Genomic DNA, 23,802 nt, shown 5'->3' on the forward strand with positions numbered 1-23,802 from the left:
GTGATGCCATGTACACGTGTGCAGGTTTCTCCATCTCATTCACTTTCCTCTGCAGACTGGAACCTCTCTTATCTATTCAATGCGTAAAACACCAAGACGTGCATCAATATACACTGAATTAATGAGTGACAAGCACTACAGGAATAAATTAGACACTAAACACTATCTAAAGCCAAAGATTTTTTTCTATTTTGAATACTTTTTTTTTTGCAATCTGTGTCTCATTCAAGATATTTCCCTTCTCCTCCTGTCCTGTACACTCAACAAAAAGTGAGAGGATACATTTGCAATTTGAGGGAAATGCCCTTACACAATGGTCTTGTGTAAATGCCCCCCGTAGGAAGATTCCCCCTGTATTCCTGTTCTGCTGGCAACTAAAAATTTGGGATTGACCTTCATTTTTATTCCCTGTGACATTAGTGATCAGGACAATTAGGTAGAGGGAATCTCTTCACCTCATTACACTATTATCCAAATCTTTAAGAATAAATAAATAAAGGTTTGACTTTAGTTATACTTTAAAGCTGAACTCCGGGGGAAACAAAAACCCCAGAACCAAAACTACCTTTGCAGTTAGGCCCCCACACAACAATGGTACAATTCTTGATTTTCCGAGGGGTAGTGGGAAAAGGTATTTTATTAGGGATGCACCGATACCGATACTAGTATTGGTATCTGTGCCATTGCTGAGTATGTGGGCGAGTACACAAGTGACGACCGAGCATGGAACCAGCTTCCCGGCCAATCAGGAAACTGGCAGCGTGTAATGACGTGCTGCCCGGCTTCCTGATTGGTCGGAAGCTGGCCAATCAGGAAGCCAGGTGCCGTGCAATGACGCGGCGCCCGGCATTTTGATTGGTCAGGAAGCCGGCTTCATGCTCCCGTGTCACCTCAAGATGAGGGAGCACGGAGCTGGCTTCTCGGCCAATCAGGAAGCCGCGTGTCGTGTCATTACACAGCTCCTGGCTTCCTGATTGGCCGGAAAGCCGGCTCCATGCTTTCTCGTCACCTAGTGATGAGAAGCATGGGGATGGCTTTCCTGCTAATCGGGAAGCCGGGTGGGTGAGTCATTACACGCCGCCTGGCTTCCTGAATGGGACTTTCGGTACTCTGTATTCGGTATCGGCGCGTACCGAAAAAAAAAAATATCGGTACTCGTACTCAATACCAGTATCGGTGCATCCCTAATATTTCTCTAGTCTTCCTTGATGCCCCAGGTTGTGCCCTCACGTCCAATGCTGGGCTATGTGTCCTGCATTGCACTTGACGTTAGCTTGTGAACGTTGGCCAGGAGCTCCTTAGAAAAGGGGCTTTGGGGACCAGTCATACAGGTGGAGGGAGCCAGCCCGAGTGAGCAATACAACATTACACTTTACCACTACTCCGATGCAAAAAAATGTACACAGGGCTCCCACTGCAAGGGCAGTTTTTTTTATTTCATTTCCGGAGGTCAGCTCTAAAGTTTGCGCATACGAGTTTGTGGAAACGAAGCAGAATGCGTGCCAGTGCTATATACATTAACCCCTGTTGAAAGATGATTTTGACATTTAGAGAATGATACCCATGGCCCATTACGGAGGTCAGTAATAACTCCCAGGTCCTGAAACACGCCATCTGGCTCCTACACTGGATCGTCTCCTGAATTCCAAAATAATGTGGCCGCTACTGCCTACGGCTTTTGGATAATTGTTGAAGATCTGTCACGTACATGAGCAGCACTGCTCGTTGGGTCTTTCATGAGCAGTAAAATGCTGATGGCATGTACTTCACTTATAGCAGCAGCCAATGAGGACATCAGACATACTAATAATCAGCACACCTATCAAGTTCTAATTTTAGATAAGTTATTGAACGCTTATTAAAAATCATTTGCAAGGCTGCTGACTCGCGTAGAAAACAAAACCCATTGCATATTCCCCATTTCCCCAGCTGTTACTCTGTCCTGCTGTGAATGGACAAGTGGAGAGGAGGGTTACCTTGCACTCTGTAAGAAGAATCTTATTTTTCCCCTTATTAATTTGGGGGGGAAAAGTCTGTTGAGTTCAGTGTATCATGGGCCCATTGTTTAATGTATAGGTGCCATCAGTTTAAGACCATCACTACTCCTGCCTATATGAACCATCCATTAACTGTGGTAACTCAATCACACTTCATACTTGTAGAAGGCCTGGCATCTATTTGGACACACTTCCACCCAACAGAAGGTCAGTTACCAACAAAACCCTCAAGTGCCTGCCAAGGTGCTCCTCTGTGCTTCTTATCAAAGTAACCAAATAAAATGTAGAGATATAGAAGGAGAAAACACTCACCTTTGGAGAACAGTTGAAATGCATTCCAGGAACTGGCAGTGTAGTAACATACATAGTTATACATCGATACAAGTACAGAGTACCAACTATACAAAAAAATCTTCGGCAAACTATGGATCTGTAGGAGGAAAAGATCACAATGATTAGAATATATTTTAAATGAAATAAACAGTTATAATGTAATAAAACCAATACACAGCTTCCCCTAATTCTCATATAAAAAACAGTAATGAATTGGTTGCTACTGGTTATTACAATCTATCCCAATTAGAAGATTAAAGTGTATCTAAACTCAAAACCAAAAACATATATTGTACCTAACCAGTCCATAAAATGATGTGGCTGCATTAGTTTTCTGGCGTTTTCCTTTTTTTTCCCTGGTAATTCAGAGAATCACAAACTTCCTGAGATCAGGTGGCTACACTCACTCCTCTACTGTATCTGTGGAGGGAGCCATAGTCATAATCCATGCTGGACTTCAAACATGTCTGCCTTTGTTCTTCTCCATTACACAGGGGATGGGGAGATTAGCAGTTTACAAACATACCATTGTCATATGTTTTTCGTTACGCTCACTGGAAGTGACAAGGACACTACAATTCTGGCAAAATCCCAGGTATTTTGAGTACTTGGTGAGAATGTTTTTAGCCTGAACAAAGAAAACAAAATGACCACCACATCTAAGGACTAGTAAGTGACGAAATACTGTATTTTTGTACTTGGATTTAGTTATCCATTAAACAGCGTGTTGAAGTACAAAGTTAGAACATCTCAAATTGAAGTGAAAACAATTAACAGGACACAAACCACAAATAAATTAATGCACAGAATTAACAATCTTCATTTAAATGATAAAAATATTTTTAACGATCATCCAAAATATGACATTTTCGGTAGCTGCTGCAACATTAACTACAGGTTGGACATACCGTGGCCTGTAGTCTCCCATAGAATGTTTATATCAGTGGTGTCAAACATGCAGCCCGTGGGCACCTTCCCCCTGGTCCCTTCCCACACCTTCAGCGGGTAGAGGAGAGCAGGCAGTAGAGTGTGGAACTCAGAGTTAACCACCTCCGGGCCGGCCGTAGTAAAAAAACGGCCGGCCTGAGCTCTCTAGATCTGAGCGGGCGTCTTTAGACGTCCGCTCAGACACGACCCCCGGCGCGCGCGAGCGGGAAATGGCCGTTTTTTAAAAACAGGCAGCGATGCCTGTCACCATACAAGCGATCCGCCGGCTGTATGTGATAGCAATAAAGTTTAGTGAAAAAAAAAAAAAGTGAAAAAAAAATTAAGTCCCCCCCCCCAAATTTAAAAGTTACACCATAAAAAAGAATAAAAAGAACATCAGTCAAAGTACCGCAGCGCTGAATACTGAAAAATGGCCTGGCCAGGAAGGGGGTCTAAACACCTGGTCTTCAAGTGGTTAACATTACAGAAGCTACCCCATGAAAATTAGTGTTTTAGTCAGGCTGTATGGGCAAATAAAAATAAGGTTAAAGTGCTGAAAATGCACTAGTCCTTAGTAACCTAAATCAGACCTTGTGACACTGATGTCTGCAAATTTTTTTAAAGCTTTTACATTTTCAGGGTATGGGCAGTTCTGTTAAAATGTACTTCTACTTAACTGTCCTCTCAAATAAGTGGATCTTTAGATGTTGCCGTTTTAGGTTACATGCACTAAATCCACAGCAACCCTACAATGGGGTGCAGATGTCAACGGAGTCTTCAAAGACACTGGTGACGTCAGCACCCCTGGACCTGCTTATTACAGCAGACAGGTAGGTTCATGCACATTCTAATACCACACAACTGCCTTAAAGAAGAAGTATCACCACATCTTTAAAATCTTTATGAAATCCCCCAGGGGACCAAGTTCATGTAGCGCTTGGTCCCAAGCCGATCCTTCCCGTGGTTGGTTAGTAGCAAAGTCAGACAACTACTCCCACCATTATGGACTGTCACTTTGCTCACAAGTAAACAAATACCCAATGAGGGCTAATAAACAGGACTGGTGTACGGCAGGAGGTGTACGCTGGAGATGAATGTCACTCAGCACAGCAGGGGTAAACTCCATTTAGAACACAAGCCACTTAAAACTGATCAGGCAGTTGCGGTGTGCTCCAGCCACCAGTGTTGTGTATGTTTGCCAGCAGATAGGTCACACAGCCCTGCAGTGTTTACTGGCCATTAACTATTGTAAATGAACAATCAGAATGGGCAGGGCTCTGTGATAGATCTCCTGGCTGCTAGTAAACATCCACTGCACCAGCAGATAAATCACACAGTCTCACGGCACTGACTGATTTTGTATTATTGTGAGTGAACAGTCTGCGCTGGCAGGGCTGTGTGCTAGATCTGTCAATGCCATGTATGTTCACTAACAGCCTATCACACAGACTGGGGTGGAGATAACGCAAAGAACAAACAGAAATAAAAATGTAATTTCAATGCATAAGGGGTCACCGATCAGAAAGGCACCAAATGCTACATGCAGTTGGTCCCATGGGGGAATTTAACCCCTTCATGACTGAGGCCCTTTTTTCATTTTTTGCACCCATGTTATATTCCACATTTTAGGCCTGAAAATGACATAAAACCCCCCAACAAGTTGTGGCGATACTTCTTTACCAGTCAAGAATTTCTTTTTCCCTGAATTTTCTCAGCACACATTATAAGACTCTACTAGCAGGTACAAAACAATAAAAGCTGCACACAGCTGCGTTGGTTATAGAAACTTGGAAGATGGGATGCAGAAAGGTTCACATTCTGTGCGTGGGACAAAGCTTGTGATGAAAGATTATAGTGAGTCACTAAACCAGCTTTACAGGGAAAATAATGAAGGTGCTTTACCTCATGCATGGCAGAGATCCAAATCAAGTTTCTACTGACAGAACCTTGGTTTAAGGTTAATCTCCCCCCAAAAAATATTGCTGGTTTATTTTTACCAGCAGGTTGGGGTAAGCATACAACTGGTAAAGTGACTTTACCATATATTGTGACGTAAAGTGTTTAATTTGTGCTACAGTACTAACAACTCACATGGCAATCACTGCTGGAATTCATCATGCAGTAGCAGGAATCGCTAGCAGCCCTGTCTTCAATTATAATTCTGTCATCATGTGACCCAATTTCACCTATGGTCACTGAAACTACAATTAGAATGTATAGATGTCTTGTCGCACTCCTTACCGGATTTCCCGATCTTCAGGGAAGAGTGCTTGTAATGACTGTGGATGGCGCCGCTAACTGCACAAATCGCATGGTTTACTTGACATGGCTCTGAATAAATGAACTCGGAGATCCTGAAAAGGATTTTTGGTGTGCTGGTGACATCTTTCATACAATTAAACCTACAAATTAGCCACCAACTCAGTTGTGGGGTTCTGGCAACTAGACCAATATTCTGCCAGCTGTACAATATATGGTACCAGAGATAATATGTGCATAAGGGTGAACAAGGAGCCAAATAATGTGTTTGTCATCTGTATTTAAAGACAAATTTACAGCAACTTGGCATCAATTCTAACTATTAAAAGATTTGATAGCGGATAAGAAAATCAGCTAATTGTATCAATGTGCATGCGTGTCTAAAAAACTACTATACAAATTTTGTAACTATAGATACACACAGGAGATTCCAAATTTGCTGATTATACATGCAAGTTCTACTTCCACCTCCGACATGCTATACAATGGTTAAGTATTACTGCTCTTTCTACCATGCCAGTCTAATGGCTCGCTAACACCATAGCACACGCATATACTGAATACAAGGCATCCTCCGATCGGACAAAGGGCGGTGATGTCAAGATCCACCCCTTGTCCAATCAGGGAACACCTTGTATACATGGATAACACTACTGGGTATTCTCTCTAAGGCTGGCTTCACACCTGGGCGTACTATAGGCGCGTTTTTTCTGCTCGTTTTCCTGCGCGTTTTTTCGTTCAGTGAAACGCGCGTTTTTATAACTCCCTGGCGGTATGATTTAACTCCCTGTACGCTCCCAAGGGACGGAACCCGGAAGACGGCAGCGGCCGGAGGACACAGCGGGGATCGCGGACAAGGTAAGACCTACGCTGTATTCCCGAGTGTGGCTCGGGGTTACCGCTTTGTTAACCCCGAGCCACACTCGGGAATAACAATGGAAACGGGCTGAAATACGCCCCAAAGAAGCACCTGTACTTGTTTGGGCGTTTTTCAGCGCGTTTCCACGGGCTGAAATACGCCCCAAAGAAGCTCCTGCACTTGTTTGGGCGTAGGGTGTTTTTGAGCGCGTTTCCACGGGCTGAAATACGCCCAGGTGGGAACCATGCCCATAGTATGGGATTTCACTTGCTGAGCGTTGTTCAGCTCTTCGATCAGCGCTTAAAAACGCCTAGGTGTGAACCCAGCCTCAGGCTTCTGTGCCGAGTGAGTGACCCCCTGCATTTTCAGAGCAGAGGGGAAGCCACTCAGCACAGCGCAGTGCCAAGACCGGAAAGATCGAGATCAGCACTGTAGTAGCTCCAGATCTCCGTGGGGACAATTAGGAATGCCATATGGATGCTTACATTAGGCCCAGCTGGATCAATGTCAGCATGCATTAGAAATTATACCTGGAGCTTAGCTTTATGTACGGCCAAAAAGGAGGCAAGTGACTCACTGGGAATAAGCAGTGAGGTATCTGCCCATTCTGAAAATGACTGGGACATGCCGATGAGCTGAAGTAATGCACATTTAGTTAAACACTTTCTTTCAGTTTCACAATTAGCTACACAGAGCACAACAATCTGCTCTAACAAACGTTAAAAGCTGTACAATGGTGTTAAAAGTATTCTACACCAAAGTAAAAATCCAGCGTCAGTGAATATATTATTTCATCATAGGGTAATCAGACAATACAATCATATGAAGCATATCTTTAGACATCTTACTCTGGTAGGTGATATGTGATAAGTATGACACAATGGACCCTACTCAACACAAATACCAATGTCAAAATGATATGCATATTGTAATGCTAGTGACCGCTAGTGACTGTGATCTCTGCATGGACATTGTCTAATATTTTCAGCATGGCAATGCCAAGAGCTACATGTCTATTAAATTGTAACACTGCTGTGCACATTGACAAACATAGCAGGAAATATGTTACTTAGTGTCCAAGCACTTACATATTACAAAGAAAAATACCAAACAAGTACAACTACTTTAGCATTTGTTTTTGTAAGGCACCAGAAGGGGACATTTTAAAAAGTAGTTACAGAATACAAATGCATTCAAAACAAACTATTATAAAGAGACTATGGCACAGCTGCAGCCCATATCGTCTGTGTACTTACACCTCGAAATTAGACTCTGAATCAACAAGGAACAATTTTAATAAACCTCGGGAAAGCAATTCATTAATAAGGAAAACGTTTTCCACTGCACTCCACAAATTACATTCCTGATTAGCTCATGGAATATATTTGTTTGCGGTGGCTTCCAATTAAAGGAGGATTATGGCAGACATCTGAGCAGCACCCAATTAAAAGATATGTTGTACTTGAAAATGGAGGGTCACTAAGAAAAGTCATACAAACAGTCCAGCATTAAAAATTAAGTGTTACCGTGTGGTGGAGTTCCCGTGTACCAAGCACATGGGCTTCCTGAATTAAACGCACAAGACGATATCTGGGAAGTATAAACAACTTTTATGGTTCCCAGATCCCTTTTACCTGTGGTTAAATGTTCCTGGGTTACTTTGCCGTTAAACCACTTACATGCATTTTGGGCGTTTAGCTGGGTAAAACCAGGCCACACGGGCCAAGGACTTGCTTTTGCAAACGCAGCTAGACTGAATGCACCTAATTATCTAGGTGTGCATTCAGCCACAACAAAGCATTGCATGCTTCCAAGTGTCTTTAGGACTTAGCTCCAGATGCACCTAGACTTTACATTGCCATGTGCAATGCCATGTGTATATTCTAAAGCCATTCTTCCCATGACAGCAAGAAATGGCAAATATGATTCTAGTTGCCATAATTGTCTTTTAGATTATTAACTGTGCCATAAAACAGGATGTCCACAAAGAAAATAACTTTTTTCCAGGCCCAACTTTTAAATAAAAAAACCTTGTAGCAGTAAAAAAAAAGTACCTGCAAGGCTCAGTCACGACTCCTGCTGCTATGTAAACAGAGAGCAGGAGACTGCATAGCTACTTGTTAGCAAACGTTATTGAAACAAGGCAAGATTAGTGATGTATTATCTGTGCAAACATGAAAAAATTGAAAAAAGGTAGCGCACAAAATATTGGCAAATATTGCAATATTGGAAGAATGGATGAGATGTGAGCTCCCACTATCGGCCTTTCTACCTCGTCTTCAGAGACATGAGAGGCTGTTTTGTGTGTCTCAAACATAAGTAAAGCTGGCCATACACTAATATTTTCTTCGTTCAACCTGTGGGCTCAACGAAGAACATATAACAGATTCCTCCATTAACACGGACGAGCTTTGATTGAGGAATCTCCCGCTGTCTACATTGTATTCTGGCAGCCAATCTGTTCAAAAATTTTCCGACCGTTTCCTTCGATCAGCTGATCGAAGGGTGCCGACAGCGGCATCCACTGTGCGAATTTCAGCTGGTTCAACAAGAACTGTCCGAAATTCGCATAGTGTGTGGCCAGCATTAATGATAGCAGAGGAATACTAAGGCCCCGTTCACATTGAGCGGTGCGATAATCGCGCAAATGCTTGCATTGAGCAAGCTTGAATCGCGGCTAAATCCGCTCCAAAAAGGGTCCTGCTGTAGCGACGCACGACCCGCGACAGCAGGACCCTTTGCCCCATTGAGAAGCATTGGAGACCGATATAGCGCGGTAAATTGCCGTGATATTGCGGGAATTACCGCGCGATAAATCGCTCAATGTGAACGGGGCCTAAAGAGTGGCAGCTCTGAGTCTGCATGGGGCTGCTGCTGGTGCATCCAATAGCCTCAGGGCTATTAAATATCATAATATCAATAATTACAGTGAGTTTAAAAGCACAAAAACAAAGTCATTTGATATATGAATTTATGGAAAGATTGATATGAATTATAAAAGTATGGGAAAGGGTCTCTTTATTGCTGGGGAACAAACAGTTTTGATATAAACTTATATTTCATGCAACTACAAAATAAACGACATAGTGTAGCAATTACCTGAGATGTACATACTGTAAATTTGACTGACAGATGGAAAGGCTACCATTTGATCCTGTTGCCCAGCCTCTTGAGGTTACCAATATGGCATTAGTGCAAACAAATCCAGATTCTCTTTCCATGCAGCATGACACTTATACACGTACACGCGCACACACACACACACCTTGGAAGGATGATTCATCAGTTAGCAATCACAGGCGGGGAACAGAGAGGAGACCAGGTTGCAGTGCTCAACTGGATTCCAAAAAAATCAGGTCACCAAGCTGGTTATGCATGTCAGAATAAGACCAGCAGAAATACAAACACTTTGGCAGGTAACATGGCTCCTATACATGTATTTCAACTGTGTTTTTAGATATTTGTATGGAGTTTAACTTCTACTAAAGCTGTACATTATACAACATAAAATCTCAGTCCATTGCTGATTTTTCCCTGTATGAGGGAACTAAAGAGTAAACTCGGCCTCAAAGATTTTGGCTCGGGTCAGCCCCAACACTCTTGCTACCAATAATGCCCTGAATGAGGACTTTAGGTTTTTCACTTCCATGACAGGGCTATCCATCCTAAGACCCCCACTGACAAGCTATTTTCATAGCACTTCTGAGCATCTCTGAGGCTAAAGAATTCCACAGAGCTGCTTTCATTTTTCTTAGGAGACACAGTTCTATCTGAAAAGTCATCCGAGATCAATAAGCTACTGAGGCTGAAACTAGAATGTAGCAGAAAAAAAATCAACAGTGTACAGCCACAGTGTGAAGGGAAACTCAAAATCACTGATGAAATACCCCATCGGCAGGGGTCTGAAAGAAAAGTCCCAGAACATAAAAGGAGATGCCACTTACTCTAGGTTACACTACCCCTGGCACACCAAGAGTCAGAGAGTCTCATTTTACCTGGATTTGTACATAATATATAATCAGGGCAGAATTATAGACATTTTTTCCCCTTAGGTTTGGCAAGAGTGGAGATGGGTTAGAATCAGGGCAGAGTGAAAATCCAAACTTTTAAGACTGTCTCAGAGGAGAGATCTTCCTGTTGACAGCTGTCAAAAGCCAGATTCCCCTTACTTTTGTAAGATTTGCACATGCTTTGTGTCATGTGTGGTGTTATAACTTACATTTTACATGTGGACAGCAGAGGAAAAGCGTCAATGTAGAACAATGAACAGTAAACGCTACAATTTTTCCTACTTCGATGTTTTACCACTTCACATTTTCTTTAAGACGTTACCATCTTTAAAGACTGTAATAGGCTATAAGAATAAACTAAATTGGTGGAGAGACACTGCTGTCTTTCAGTTTGCAATGCTACATCACGTATCATATCATGATAACAGAAAAGTCCATTAAAGAACTGCACCAAAACTCTGTAAAGAATGCAGAAATCCAATATTTTCCATTACAGTGAAATCAATGGACGATGAACATAAAACATTTTACCCAAAGCATACTCACTTGTACTTTAGGAATAACCACTGGAGAATCCAGAGTGCCACTAGAATCATTCCATTAATCTCACAAATTGAGAATGACCATGCAACCCTGTCAAAATGGTCAAAAAATACATCCGGAAGGGGACCTTCCTCTGTCTTGGAAGGCACACGTTCATGGACGACAGAAATCATCACTGTGGTGAACATAAAACAGGAAAGTGCATATAAAAAGGCTACAAGCGTTTTAATCCACTCATCAGGAAAAGACTGAGAACGGTCCATCTCAGGCATAGGAATTTTTATCATTTCCTTACGGATTCCATTTGGCATCCCATTCTTCTTGACTTTGCTGGTGAAAGCATGATCGTTCGAATTGATCTCAGTTTTGGTGTAAATATGTCCATTTGCATGTCCATTCTTGTGTTCCTCTATGTGATGCTCAATTTTCAGTGTTTCTATCATCTCCAGAAGTTGCCTTCCATTATCAGAAGAGACAAGGGACAGCGGTGGCATGTCAAAGTCATCTTCTTTTAACCTGAGCAAGCCTAGGCCATTAAGGGATTTGAAGGTCTCCAAGTATTCCGGTAGACCTCTGTTGGTTAACCAGTCAGCAACCTCCTTGGGTGACCAGTAGATTACTTCCTTCATTTTCCAATCACAACAGCGTGTGTCAGCTTATTCTACACAATTGTTCTTGCACCAAACGAGTCCTCTTTGTAACCTTCTCATCCTGTCACAGGCTTAGCTGTACAGTGCAAATCATGAAGGAGACAGAAAACCAATGGATGTTTAAAAACATTACATGTCTCCTCGCTTTTGGAGAAGTCTTGGTCACTGGAAGAGAAAAGAAAAATACACCATGAGTATTAAAAATAAAGAAAGTTACAAGAATAAAAGAAAATTCCTAATATATAAAGAACCACCACACATTGCCAAAAACACAAAAGAGGTAAATGTGTTTACAGCATTCCCACCACTGGAAGGAGCTGAGGAGCACAGGAATTTCCTCTGCTCCTTGGTGCCATCTAGTGGCGGGAATGGTGTTCATGCATGCTTTTCTGGTGGTCCTTTCAAGACTTTACACCCTGCTGAAAACCACAAGCTAAAGGTCTCAATAAAAAAATCAGCACAATGTAGCCAATAACCATACCAAGTAATCAAATGTTTACTAATATTTCCTCACTGCATTAATGGAATCACAGCTCAAATCTGTTTGCCAAGAGAACCATGTGTTATCATTTACACTGGCGTTTCTAAATTAACTTCTTGCTCTGGGTTTAGGGAAGCTTATAGTCACAATTTTCCACCATTTATTTTACAAGCACTTTAATTGCATAAAGAGACGTATACAAGTAAAAATTAATTTCCATATGGCTTATGTAACCATCGACTGCCAAAATGACACAAGTACAAACAACACAAGTTACTTTCAAGACCTACAAGGTCCAGGTAAGCTTGGTGACAATATCTGATCCTTTATGTAAAAATAAAATACAATCACTTGTTGAGGGCAGGAAAGTCAAGCCAGGTGGCCAATACTGAACATTCCACCAGCCACCTTTTTTATTTGTTCCTTCCCTAGTCTAATGAAGATCAAGTCCCCTGGTTGTTTCAGATTGCCTTTTCCTGCCAATACTGCACTTAGGTCCTGAATTCTCCATTAATATGTTCAGTAGATCACTCTGGCCTAGCTTATCAAGATACTATTGGGGAATTTATAAACGCAATTGCGATCGTTTTAGCGTCTCAGATTTTTTTTTTTATGTGCAAATCTGTTTAGCCGCTCCTTTTAACATGTGCGGCTGTTTTCACCTGAGATAATACAAAATCACCTGCACTCCATACAGCATACAGACCTTGGATGAAAGGTTGGTGCTTGAAGTGACAACACAGATAGCGCCGTGTCAGATACAGTGCATAAAAAAGTCACCAGCACTCGATGAGGTGTGCAAGATGTAAAGCACTTTTTATTAAATGGTCACATGCGTCATACAGCCAACGTTTCAGGGCTATGCAGGGTCCCTTGTTCTGGGCGACATTTCACCAGAGCTTGCACTATTTTTCCAATTGCGCGTGTTTTGCGAAACTTCGCAACTGTTTACATCTGCGCTTGTCCTGCGGCTGTCTGAAACTGCACATCACCTAAAAAAACAATCGCAACTTAAGAAGTCCCCATGACCACCTCTTCAAGAAGCGACAGTTAAGCTTTTGGCCTGAAGTTACGAGTCTTCTTTCCTGGAGTCTATTTAACTTCATTTATGAACAACATTACATTACACTAGCAACATAAATCTGGCGCAAATATATCCCATGTGACCATATGCGAGTTCAAACACTCGCAATTGCTATGATAAATTCCCTCCTATGTCATTTGGACTGCACTCTCAATCAGGTTCTATTGAAAATTAATGTTTTATTCCCCTCGGTAGAACTGAGTGTTTGCAGTCAACATAGACCAGAATAACATTTCTTTATAAAAAGTTTGCGTGGAGTTGCCCCCATGGTGGCCATTTTATTTTGTGGTAAAATTATTCAAAAAACTTTGACTGCACAATATATGCACAAAGTATACTTTTGTCCCAATTGCTCCTTTTACGTTTTTTATAAATGGGCCCTTTAGTTAACCCCCTTATAACTATGATCATTTAACCCTTTGATGCCTTGGGAATTTCTTATTGGAGACTACAGTTTTTTTTTCTTTTCCAGATAGACAAAAAAAAAAAAGGATATAGTGTCACACCAAATAGTCTAGCACCTCCATTATGGTTTCCAAGAATTGACCGCTGAAAAACACAAGGCGGCTTTCTGCAATTAAAGCTCAGTGAATAATTTACATATTTTTATTTCAACACTTTTGCAGGTTAAATAATTGATTCAGATCTCCAATGTATCTACAAAACCAGGGGGAATTACCACTCACGCCAATAAATCACAGTGTGGAAGTGTAGCAGCTTTCATTAGCAACAAACCAGTTTTTAAATGGGTCTCTGAAGCACGTGAAATGATTAGTAGTGAAGGAGCTGAGAGCACACAAATCCCTTATTATGTCAAATTATTGTCTTTATTTATTGCAGCTGTAAGTGGTTATTTCTATCAGCCAAACCGGGCAGAGCAGCCACGGCAAGTATAAAGGTGTGTAGGAATTCAGTGCAAATGTCTCAGAAACAAGTAAAAATTAAAAACAGCTGGATTCATACTAGTTGTTTTGTGTTTAGCGTGTGCTGACACACACTTAACTCACTTGAGTTGACATGTGTATTTTTAATGCGTTGCACTTAGGGCTGCAACAACTAATGAACTAAATCATCGATTAATCGCCTTCCGATTAGTTGGCCCTGTTCACGGCTCCACACACGCTGCGCGCCACATCTCCTCCCCACCTCACGCTTGCCGCTGCCAGACCCGCCAGGTACATTGTGCTGTATATTATACAGAGCAACGTACCATCAGCTATAGAGGACTACAAATCCCAGCAATAAGTTATACACTGCGTGTATAATGTATTGCTGGGATTTGTTGTATTCCTATATAGCTGGTGGTATTCTGCATTGCGCTGTATAGAGGACTACAAATCCCAGCAATAATACATTATACAGTGGTGCAATCCCTAATACTACTTGCTATAGAGGACTACAAGACCCAGCAACAGTACATTATAGAGCGCAATGCAGAATACCGCCGGCTATAATGTACTTTTGCTGGGATTTGTTGTATTCCTATATAGCTGGTGGTATTCTGCATTGCGCTCTATAATGTACTGTTGCTGGGTCTTGTAGTCCTCTATAGCCGATGCCATTCTGCATTCATTGCTGTATAATTTTACACTTTCCATTTCACTATATTGCACACCACACTTTTTTTTTCTTTTTTACTTCCACCGCTCCAAGCTTGCTCCTGTGATAGACTACAATCTCAATACAAACTAAAGTCGTCCCATCACTGGAGCCATTTTTAAAAACGTAATAATCGGCTAACTAATCGATTTTAAAAATAATAGTTAGCTGCAGCTCTAGTTGCACTGATATGCTTTTATTTTTCTGCTCAGGGCAAGAGCTAAAATATTTTATTTTATTTCCTTAACATGTGCTCTCATCTCATTATCCTCAGTGAAAGATCTGCCTGTCTGTGGCTGGTTTCAATTTCAGCATCTGTCCAAACAAGGAAATGACAGAATAGAAATGTGGGTCATACAATGCCTGTGTCTGATGGGGAATTGGGTTACTGCTTCTACGGGCCGAAGTAAATGGAGGTCATGGCATGCATGCACGTACTGGTACATTCTGAAGATTGTAGCCCCAGAGAGATCACTCGGTGAAGATCTTAGAACAGAACGGCAAGAAATATACAGAAAGTGCTGAGGAAAGGCGGATCTACAGAGCTTATTAGGTAAAAATTGGACCGGAGAGGAAGCTTCTGGGACTGTCCACAGCTAGTACAAGTTTGTTCACTTTGTAACTTGAAAACTGGGTAACAGCATCCTTTTTTTTTTATGACACCCTTAATTCCATTTATATATTACATAATTTGTGGCAGTAAAGAGGAAAATAGTGCCAACTTCAATACCAGAATATATCAAGATTAACGGAGATACCATTTGTACAAGTGCAAACAAATGCATTTACTGCGCTACATGATCTCTATTTTCAGTATCTTAGTAGCAGAAAGTAACATGAAATTGCTGGACGGGTCTCTAGAGAAACCCTAAGTTTTGCCTATAGCAGTGAAGTAGCAAGGCCCTCTGTTGGGTTTTTATAGATCTTTCCCTATTAGTAAGATTCCCCCTTAATTTTTGTCCTGGTGACACAACAGCAAAAGTAAGGAAAACATTTCCTCACAAAGACACATGCACCAAAAAAAAACGCTTCCTAACCTTTCAAACTATAATACAAAACAAATACAATAAACATTTAAACTGAAAAATTTATCATTTTTAAGTTACCAAATCCAAAATCACTTTGGCAGAATGAATACCACGCTGTGCTCCCCTTTAGGCTGGGTTCACACCATTTTCAGGACCAGATCTGGAATGCAGTCCATTGTGTTTTTTCTGCGTTTGGATTTTTTTAAACTTACAATGGTCTTACAGGTGCGTTCCATGCATTTCTGATGCGTTTCAGTGCATTCCAGACCAGACAATATGAGTATTTTTCTGGTCTGGTCTGGTCTGGACTGCGCTGGTGGGAACAGAGGCCAGATATAGCATAGGGATACATTGGGATGCATTTTGGGTCCAGAAACAGTCTGGTCTGGAGGTAATCTGGATGTGGTGTGAATGGGCCCTTACTCAGAAATGTTTTTTTTACCAATAACCTACATCAAATCAGATGCATCTGCAAAGAATTCCAGTGCCTAATTAACTTGGAGAAAGATGACATTTTGCTGCTAATGATCTGCATAAATAAGGCTTTTAAACCTTATTTAGAGAGTTTTTCTATTCATGACCATATCAGACAGAGGAGCAAGTATGTATTCATTCAGGTATATTACAATACAGAAGCAAGAAGAAAAAAAAAACGTAACCAGTAATATAATGTCATTTACAATGGTCTGCTATTTAACGCTTGATGAACTACAGGGAATCAAAAGGATTGCATATTACATTTGTTTCAGATAATATTCTGTTCCTGAGGTTTTTCAATAAACATGAACCAAAGGAAAACAAAAACAGCAGCTCAGTCTAGCAGTAGCCCCTCGATCACACACACCCAGGAAAGCTGCCTGCTGGAAAATGGTTCTTTAAAAGGCATTTTGCAACTCAAGAAAATAAAATCACAAATAATTTGACATGCTTGTTCTCCTTTAACTGGTCTTCTCTAAAGGTGGCCACACACCTTACGATTATCGTACGATAATCGTATGCGATCGACCTTTCGCCCGATAATCGCAAGGTGTGTGGGCAGTGTGCAACCGCAAATACTGTACAATCGTACGACTTAAAACTTTCAAGCATGTTCGAAAACTTTGGTCGATCGTACGATTATTGCAAGGTTAGTGGCGTTTCCGTACGTCAAAAATCGTACGATCAAAACTGCTCATGCGCAAACGAAAATACGTGCGGTTGATTACCGCAATTCGTCCAGGTGCTTTTCTTTAATTACGGCTAATTGAACCTTGCGATAATCGGGGCATAATGGGGCCGCCGTACGACAATCGTACGACGGTTCGATCATCGCAGGAAAAGTGTGGTCCGATAATCGTAAGGTGTGTGGCCACCTTAAGGGGTATCTTGTCTGCTTCCAGCCTGCAGGCTTGTCTGCCCGACATCATTAGGGAGAGTCTTGTGTCTGCTCTTAATGCCAGTAGTTGGGATGAGTTTATCTGCTCTATTGAAATAAACTCGGGCATCCTTTATCAATTAGTTCATTACACTGAAACTAAATAGATGTGCTAACAAGCTTGATAGCCGTTCCAAACAAACGAGTGATGCTTGGATCACCAATGTGCTGACACTCATTTATTCATGTAAAATATGTCACAGAACATTAAACATTAACAAAAGGCACCCTCCCTGCCACAGATTCCATGCTGCACACCGCACTGATCTCAAGTGAGGACCGCCTTCATCCAATTCATACAATGTTGCCACAACATTAACCACAAACATAGATTTCTACAGAATATCTGTATAATTACAGAATCATTAGTACTGTATCATCAGAAAACTAAAAATGCCAAAAACTGTGTACCCCATGGTTCACTTTTAAACTAAACTTAATTGCTCACACCCCGGTTGAACGCAAAGCCGTCATCTGCTGGCTCTTGATAAACTGGGAGTATGGTTAAAATGAAAGTTCATTTTACTTGCACACGCCTTAATATCTGCATTAGTGCTTCCGAAGTCATATTTATGCCTCCGACAGACGTGCAGGAGATGGCAAAACAGATCTCTGAAGGCTCCTGGGGCACACTAACGTGATGCGAGTGCTGCAGACATTTCTAGGTGCTTGAATTTCTTAAAGCGGAATTCCAGATATAAATATCTGCATATACTTACATCAGTCCAGCTTGGCCCCATGGAAGTATATATATATATATTTTATACCTCAAAAGGGCAATGGGGATCCTGTAGATACATGATCGTATTTGTATTTATCACAGCTGGAGGGTCAAAGTTTGGCTACCCCGCTCTATTCCTCTGAATCCGATGACGAGAGAACACCCTCCTTTTTAAAGCCCGATGTAAAACAGTCCATACTAAGAAGCTTCTCACAGTTACCAATAAGATTCACACCCGCCTCTTAAGTTTATATGTGACTGGTGATGTAAAAAAAAACCCCGCAGACTTCAGGATGAACACTGCTATTGACCCTCTATGTATGCTTATTCTAAAGTACATAACAAGTAAGTAATTACAAGAGTGTTTACTAGATCTAATTGTTGTCTAGAATTGGATTTTAAAAAGGTGGCCATACACTTTACAACCCTCGCTAGACTTTTGTCTTGCAAGGGTTGTAAAGTAATTTAAAAAAAAACATACGATCTGCCCATCTTTGACAGGCAGATCATGCTTGCGATCATCGAAAGACCGCCCCCCTGGGGGGTGGGCTTGCGATGACTGCAATGAGGGGCGGGCTTCCGATGACTGCAAACGGGCAGTGTGCGCACAGCGGCCCGTTCGGCAGTTGTCGAACTAACTCATACGATACTCGGCGGGTCTTCCAGCCTGCTTGTTCGACGGAAGACGTGCGACCGTACAGTAGAAACGGTCGCACGCCTTCCATACACTTTGCGATTCTCGTACGATAATCGTACAGTGTATGGGCACCTTAATGGTTCAGGAGGGTGTCTGCACAGGTTTCTGACACCAAGAGCTGCATGCCAAACACCGGCCCTGAGAAGGACCTTGCATGGGATGTCTGTTGTATTAGAAGACAATCTAATGTACATTCCTCAAACTCAATAAAAGGCTTCCTAGAGAAACAGCAGTCAACATTCTGCAAAGCATATTTTTAAGCAACCTCTCTGATAGCTGCCCCATGTGTAGGCCCCATTAACAATATTTAAGTGAACCTGTGCCCGGAATACACCCCCCAAAAGTATTTACATGTTCTGAACCAGCAGAAAAGGCACTTTAAAACACAACCTTATTCACATCTGTATCTATAAGCATTGTGGAGAAATTCATTTTCAAAGTTCACAGGCAGTGAAATCTAATTTTTTTTTTCCTATGAGAACAGATCTTGGCAGCCTGCCAGGCCTTGAATGTAGACAACCTGCTGCCCTTCCCAAGCTGTAGAATTGAGTTAGACCAGACTAGAATAATTCTTTTGAGCTTTGAGGGCCCGTGCACACCTAGGCGACACCTCACCGCGCGGCAATCATGCACAATTCCACGCGGATTGCCAATCGGTCAGGAGTCGCCTGGGTGTGCACCAATCGCGCTGTGGGTGCCATTATCTTCTAATGGCACCCCAGTTGCGCCGGGCGGATCGCGGGGGACTTGAAATCAATGGGGCCACGCGGCAATCGCTGCCTGCATTGTACAGGAACGCGCGATCTCGGATTGCGTAGGTCTGCACTGGGCCTAAGAATAAATAACTTCACAAGGAAAGCAGATAGAGAGGTCAGGGATGGCTTATTTTAGAGCTAGTTTACGGTTTGTTAAAAATAAGTAAATAGAATAAAGTGCACTGCAGTCCAGGCTGTGGACATCAAATAAATGCAAAAACTCCCCCCAAAAATCAAACATTGAGTGCCCATTGTCAAGAGAAGGATTTAAATCTTCATAACAAAAAATAAACAAAAATGTACAAAAAAGCATAAAAAGGAAAAAAATTACAACTCTAACAATTAGGGGTGCCAGTTAGCAATTCAATAATCACTTCAAAATTCAAACAATATGAGTGCAAACTCTCGGCCTTTAAAAACAATACTAACAGTGTAAACTCTCTGCCTTTATTCTCAGAAATCGAAAACATTTTTCTGAACATGCAGGGTAAGTACATTAAATCTAATGGCTTAAAAGCATGGCTGGCGCATGAAGTACTTGCTCATTTTCTGTTGCATTTCCCAGAAACAATTAGAAGAGAAAACATTTATTGCCAACATATAAATGTAAGTCACTGATTAGTAAACAATCACACAATAAGCATTGGAAGGAACAAAACAAAAACACAGCTTGGGCCTACATACAAACATCATCTCATGTGTAATCTCTGATCAAATATACATCAGTTCCCTGCCACAGAATCAATCATAGAAGTCACCATGACTGGAAATGTTTCTCATCTAGAGGAGATTATTAGAACGTAGCGCTGTTCCATAGACGCTTATTTACTGCCCAATTTCAGCCGGGCTCATTGTATACAGATATGTTCAATGGAGGTCAGGGTTTTATGCTCTTCAACTCTGCCCCGTGCCTCTTTCTTCTCCTGTAAAAGGTCCCCACACACCTTACGATAATCGTACGATAATCGCGGGAAATCCCGCGATCGTACGATTATCGTAAGGTGTGTGGAAGCCGTGTGACCTCTACTACTGTAAGGTCGCACGACTTTTAACTTACGGACATGTTCGAAAACCCGCCGAGCGTCGTACGATGTTCGGCATTGCGGTCATTGGAAGCTCGCCCCTCAAGGGGCGTGGCTTGCGATCATCGCAAGTACGATCTGCCTATGCAAGATGGGCAGATCGTACGTTTTTTTTAAGTACCTTACAACCATCGCAAGACAAAAGTCTTGCGATGGTTGTAAGGTGTGTGCCCAGCCTAAGTAAGGTAATGATACTGAACAGATTTCAGCGCATCAATGCTTGCACAGAAGTGCCTGAACTTCCTTCACCTCAACAGAAAGTCCACCTGTGTGTTGAAGGGCTTTGCATTGAACCAAATAGATTTTTTTGCAACTCATTAGAGCGGGAATTCATTGCTACTACATGTAACCTGTGTGAATCACTCTATAGGGAGTCACTTGTTCCAAATGTGTAGGGGGGCAGTTATCAAAAGTGAAGCAGAGAGAATCTGGGGCATTTGCCAGGGCAATCAATCAGCTTCTCTCTTCAGTTTGTTCAGTTAAGATTTGAAAATGAAAGAAAGAGAGAAGCTGATTGGTTGCCATGCACAGCTGCTCCAGATTTTGTCTGCTCCAGCTTTGATAAATTCCCTTCGTAGTGTTAAATTGCTACTACTAGGGGGAATTTATCAAAACTGGCTCAGAGTTGCACTGCAACCAATCAGCTTCTCTTTCTCGTTTTCAAATCTTAACTGAACAAACTGAAGAGAGATGCTGATTCATTGCCATTGGAAACTGCTCCAGATTCTGCCTGCTCCAGTTTTGATATATTTCCTCCCTAGTGCTTTGTTTAGCGCAATTGCGATACTTAAAATTGCCTATGTGCTCTTAGCCTAAAGCAGGGGTAGGCAACCTCGGCTCTCCAGCTGTGCTGAAACTACAAATCCCATCATGCTTCTACCTCTGGGAGTCATGCCTGTGGCTTGCAATGCATTATGGGATTTGTAGTTTCAGCACAGCTGGAGAGCCAAGGTTGCCTACCCCTGGCCTAAAAGGCTGCTCGGTTAAAGCGAAGCACCATTAGTGACACTTCAGAATATTAAAATCAATAATAGATTTTCATTTGCGCATGTGCGGTGTTCATGTTGTGATTTTTGTTGTACGAAAACTCCACTAAGCCATCAATTTTCAAAGTTTTCTAGTTTATGTTGTAAAGCGCTATATAAATCCTGTATAATAATAAGTCTGCCCGTTCAACCAAATTCGGCCAGTTGTGCAGTAATTGCGATCGTGCACTGCCCATTAACTAGCCAATTATCGTTAAAAAAAAAAACACGATCGCAGGCGATTATCGAACGATCATTGCAAGGTATATGGGGACCTTAACACACACATGTCCGCATACACAGTCCTATAGTCAGAATGGGAGGTTTTGTGCAGTACTTCTTCGTCACTTCCCTGTAACGTGCATGCTGCCATCTCCACTACATGTCCCATGAAGACATGCCGCACACTTCATTAGCACCGTCAATGACAAAGACAAGGCAAAGCATGGTCAGCCAGGGGCTTGTTAATTAGAGAGGACTACAATGACAGCCATTCCATCCCACTATAGTCCAAGAGTGAATTGAATAGCACTTGTAAAGCTTTGTCACTCTATTAAAAAGGAAGATTGGGCTGCGAGCAAGCAGGGCTAAATGTAGAGCAGGGGAACCGCCTCTCGTTTTGTACAAATGTTCTGGGAGGCCGTACATGTATCAGCCTGCTTGTCCATTCCCACGTTTTAGGCAGGTGCAGCACTGTTGGTAGTTTTACTTCAGGAAAACTAGAATAGTAAAAATGGCGGTAGTTGTGCCCATGGCAAGAAATGTTAACATATTTACACTCTCTTACTCCGCACAAGAATATGTGTTTGACAACACCCAATTACAATTGTAACATAGACCTACCCTTGTATTTCACTGCAACTCCACTCGTGCCTTGCTAATAACTGGATGCCAGATCGTCCAGTGGTACACCTAAATGGCAGAATATGTATTCAGAAGGGAAAGTATAAAAGTAGTATACAGGTGAAACCTGAATAATTAGAATATCGTGCAAAGTTAATTTATTTCACTAATGCAACTTAAAAGGTGAAACTAATATATGAGATAGACTCATTACATGCAAAGCAAGATAATTCAAGCCGTGATTTGTCATAATTGTGATGGATTATGGCTTACAGCTCATGAAAACCCCAAGAACCCCAAATCCACAACCTCAAAAGGTAGATTATTACATGCAATCAATAAAACAAGGATTGTACATAGAACAATATCGGACCTCTGAAAAGTACAAGCATGCATATGTACTCAGTACTTGGTTTGGGCCCCTTTTGCAGAACTTACTGCCATTACTTTTGCACGATATTCTAATTATTCGAGTTTCACCTGTATAGTTAAAGAAAAAAACTAAACAGATGACAGGAACCTCTACTACCTCTGTGATCTGTTTTGAATTAAGGTTTTAGTTTAGTCTTTTAATGCTTTGTTGCCAGGCCAATAAGCTTCCCATGTACAGCGATACTATATTTATATACATTAGTCATCATAATACATGGCGAGACATGCAAAGCCTGGCCTGTTTAGTTGTGCCATTCAGCCAACCTGACAAACTATAAGCCTTTAATCATCTTATGGGTTCTCTGTAAAATGCGTCCTCCCTCCTTGTATCCCAGCACACACCTCCAGCAGGCAAAAAAATAAGTGAGAAAAGAATTAGTGACATTAAAGTCACATTTTTTTTTCCCTCCCCCCAATGTTAATATCAGCACTTACCATAATTGATGTTTCTTAATACGATCTTCTTTCCTGATGTTTTCATCTGTCCCTCCAGTGGTGCGGTGAATCTCCGATCCAGCGCTGACTCTCTGTCCTTGCTGGTACTTCCTGTCCCACGGTGTCCGCATGCGGGTGCACGCGTCCATAGACCTACCTTGCGTCTCTCCTCGTCTCCCTGCTGAAAATCCAAACTGTGCATGCGCCCGCCCCAAGATGCTTTGCGGCCGCACGAGCAGTTCGGATTTTCTGACTGGAGCGCGCGGCGAAGACTGGGTAAGTTTAAACTGCTGTTAAAGCGGGGTTTTTGTTTTTTTTTACTTTTGCATATATCTACTGCTTGCTAGCCGTAGATATATGAAACAAAAAAAACAGAGACTTTAGAAACCCTTTAAGAACAAGGGGAATGTTGTGATATAACACACGAGGAGTTCGTTTTCTAAGCAGGCTGTATACATTGTGTAGCTGTTCCTAGGAACCACCATAACATACAGGACATGTGTATAGATCCGACAATGGATATTTAATTCTTACATCCACTACACACACACGCAGGCATACATATATTTCCAATGTGTACATGGACAGCAGCCACCTCAGACCATGCTCCGGTCACTGCTTACAAAGT

At 41.8% G+C, this 23,802-nt stretch overlaps 1 protein-coding gene across 1 annotated transcript in view; it reads right to left on the reverse strand.

Moving 5' to 3' along the window:
• The window catches only part of SGMS1 (sphingomyelin synthase 1), a 29,566-nt gene extending 17,985 nt beyond the window's left edge, over window positions 1-11,581 (reverse strand). Inside the window, exons 1-2 of the mRNA XM_018565001.1 lie at window positions 10,932-11,581; window positions 2,310-2,427 (exon numbers count right to left, since the gene is read on the reverse strand). Of these exons, the coding sequence (XP_018420503.1) occupies window positions 2,310-2,427; window positions 10,932-11,557 (744 nt within the window). The 5' untranslated portion in view covers window positions 11,558-11,581. The remainder of the gene's footprint in view (window positions 1-2,309; window positions 2,428-10,931) is intronic.
• Window positions 11,582-23,802: the final 12,221 nt, after the last annotated feature.

The sequence above is a fragment of the Nanorana parkeri genome, unplaced genomic scaffold (assembly GCF_000935625.1).
Source record: "Nanorana parkeri isolate BGI_ZX_2015 unplaced genomic scaffold, ASM93562v1 scaffold804, whole genome shotgun sequence".
Classification (NCBI taxonomy): domain Eukaryota; kingdom Metazoa; phylum Chordata; class Amphibia; order Anura; family Dicroglossidae; genus Nanorana; species Nanorana parkeri.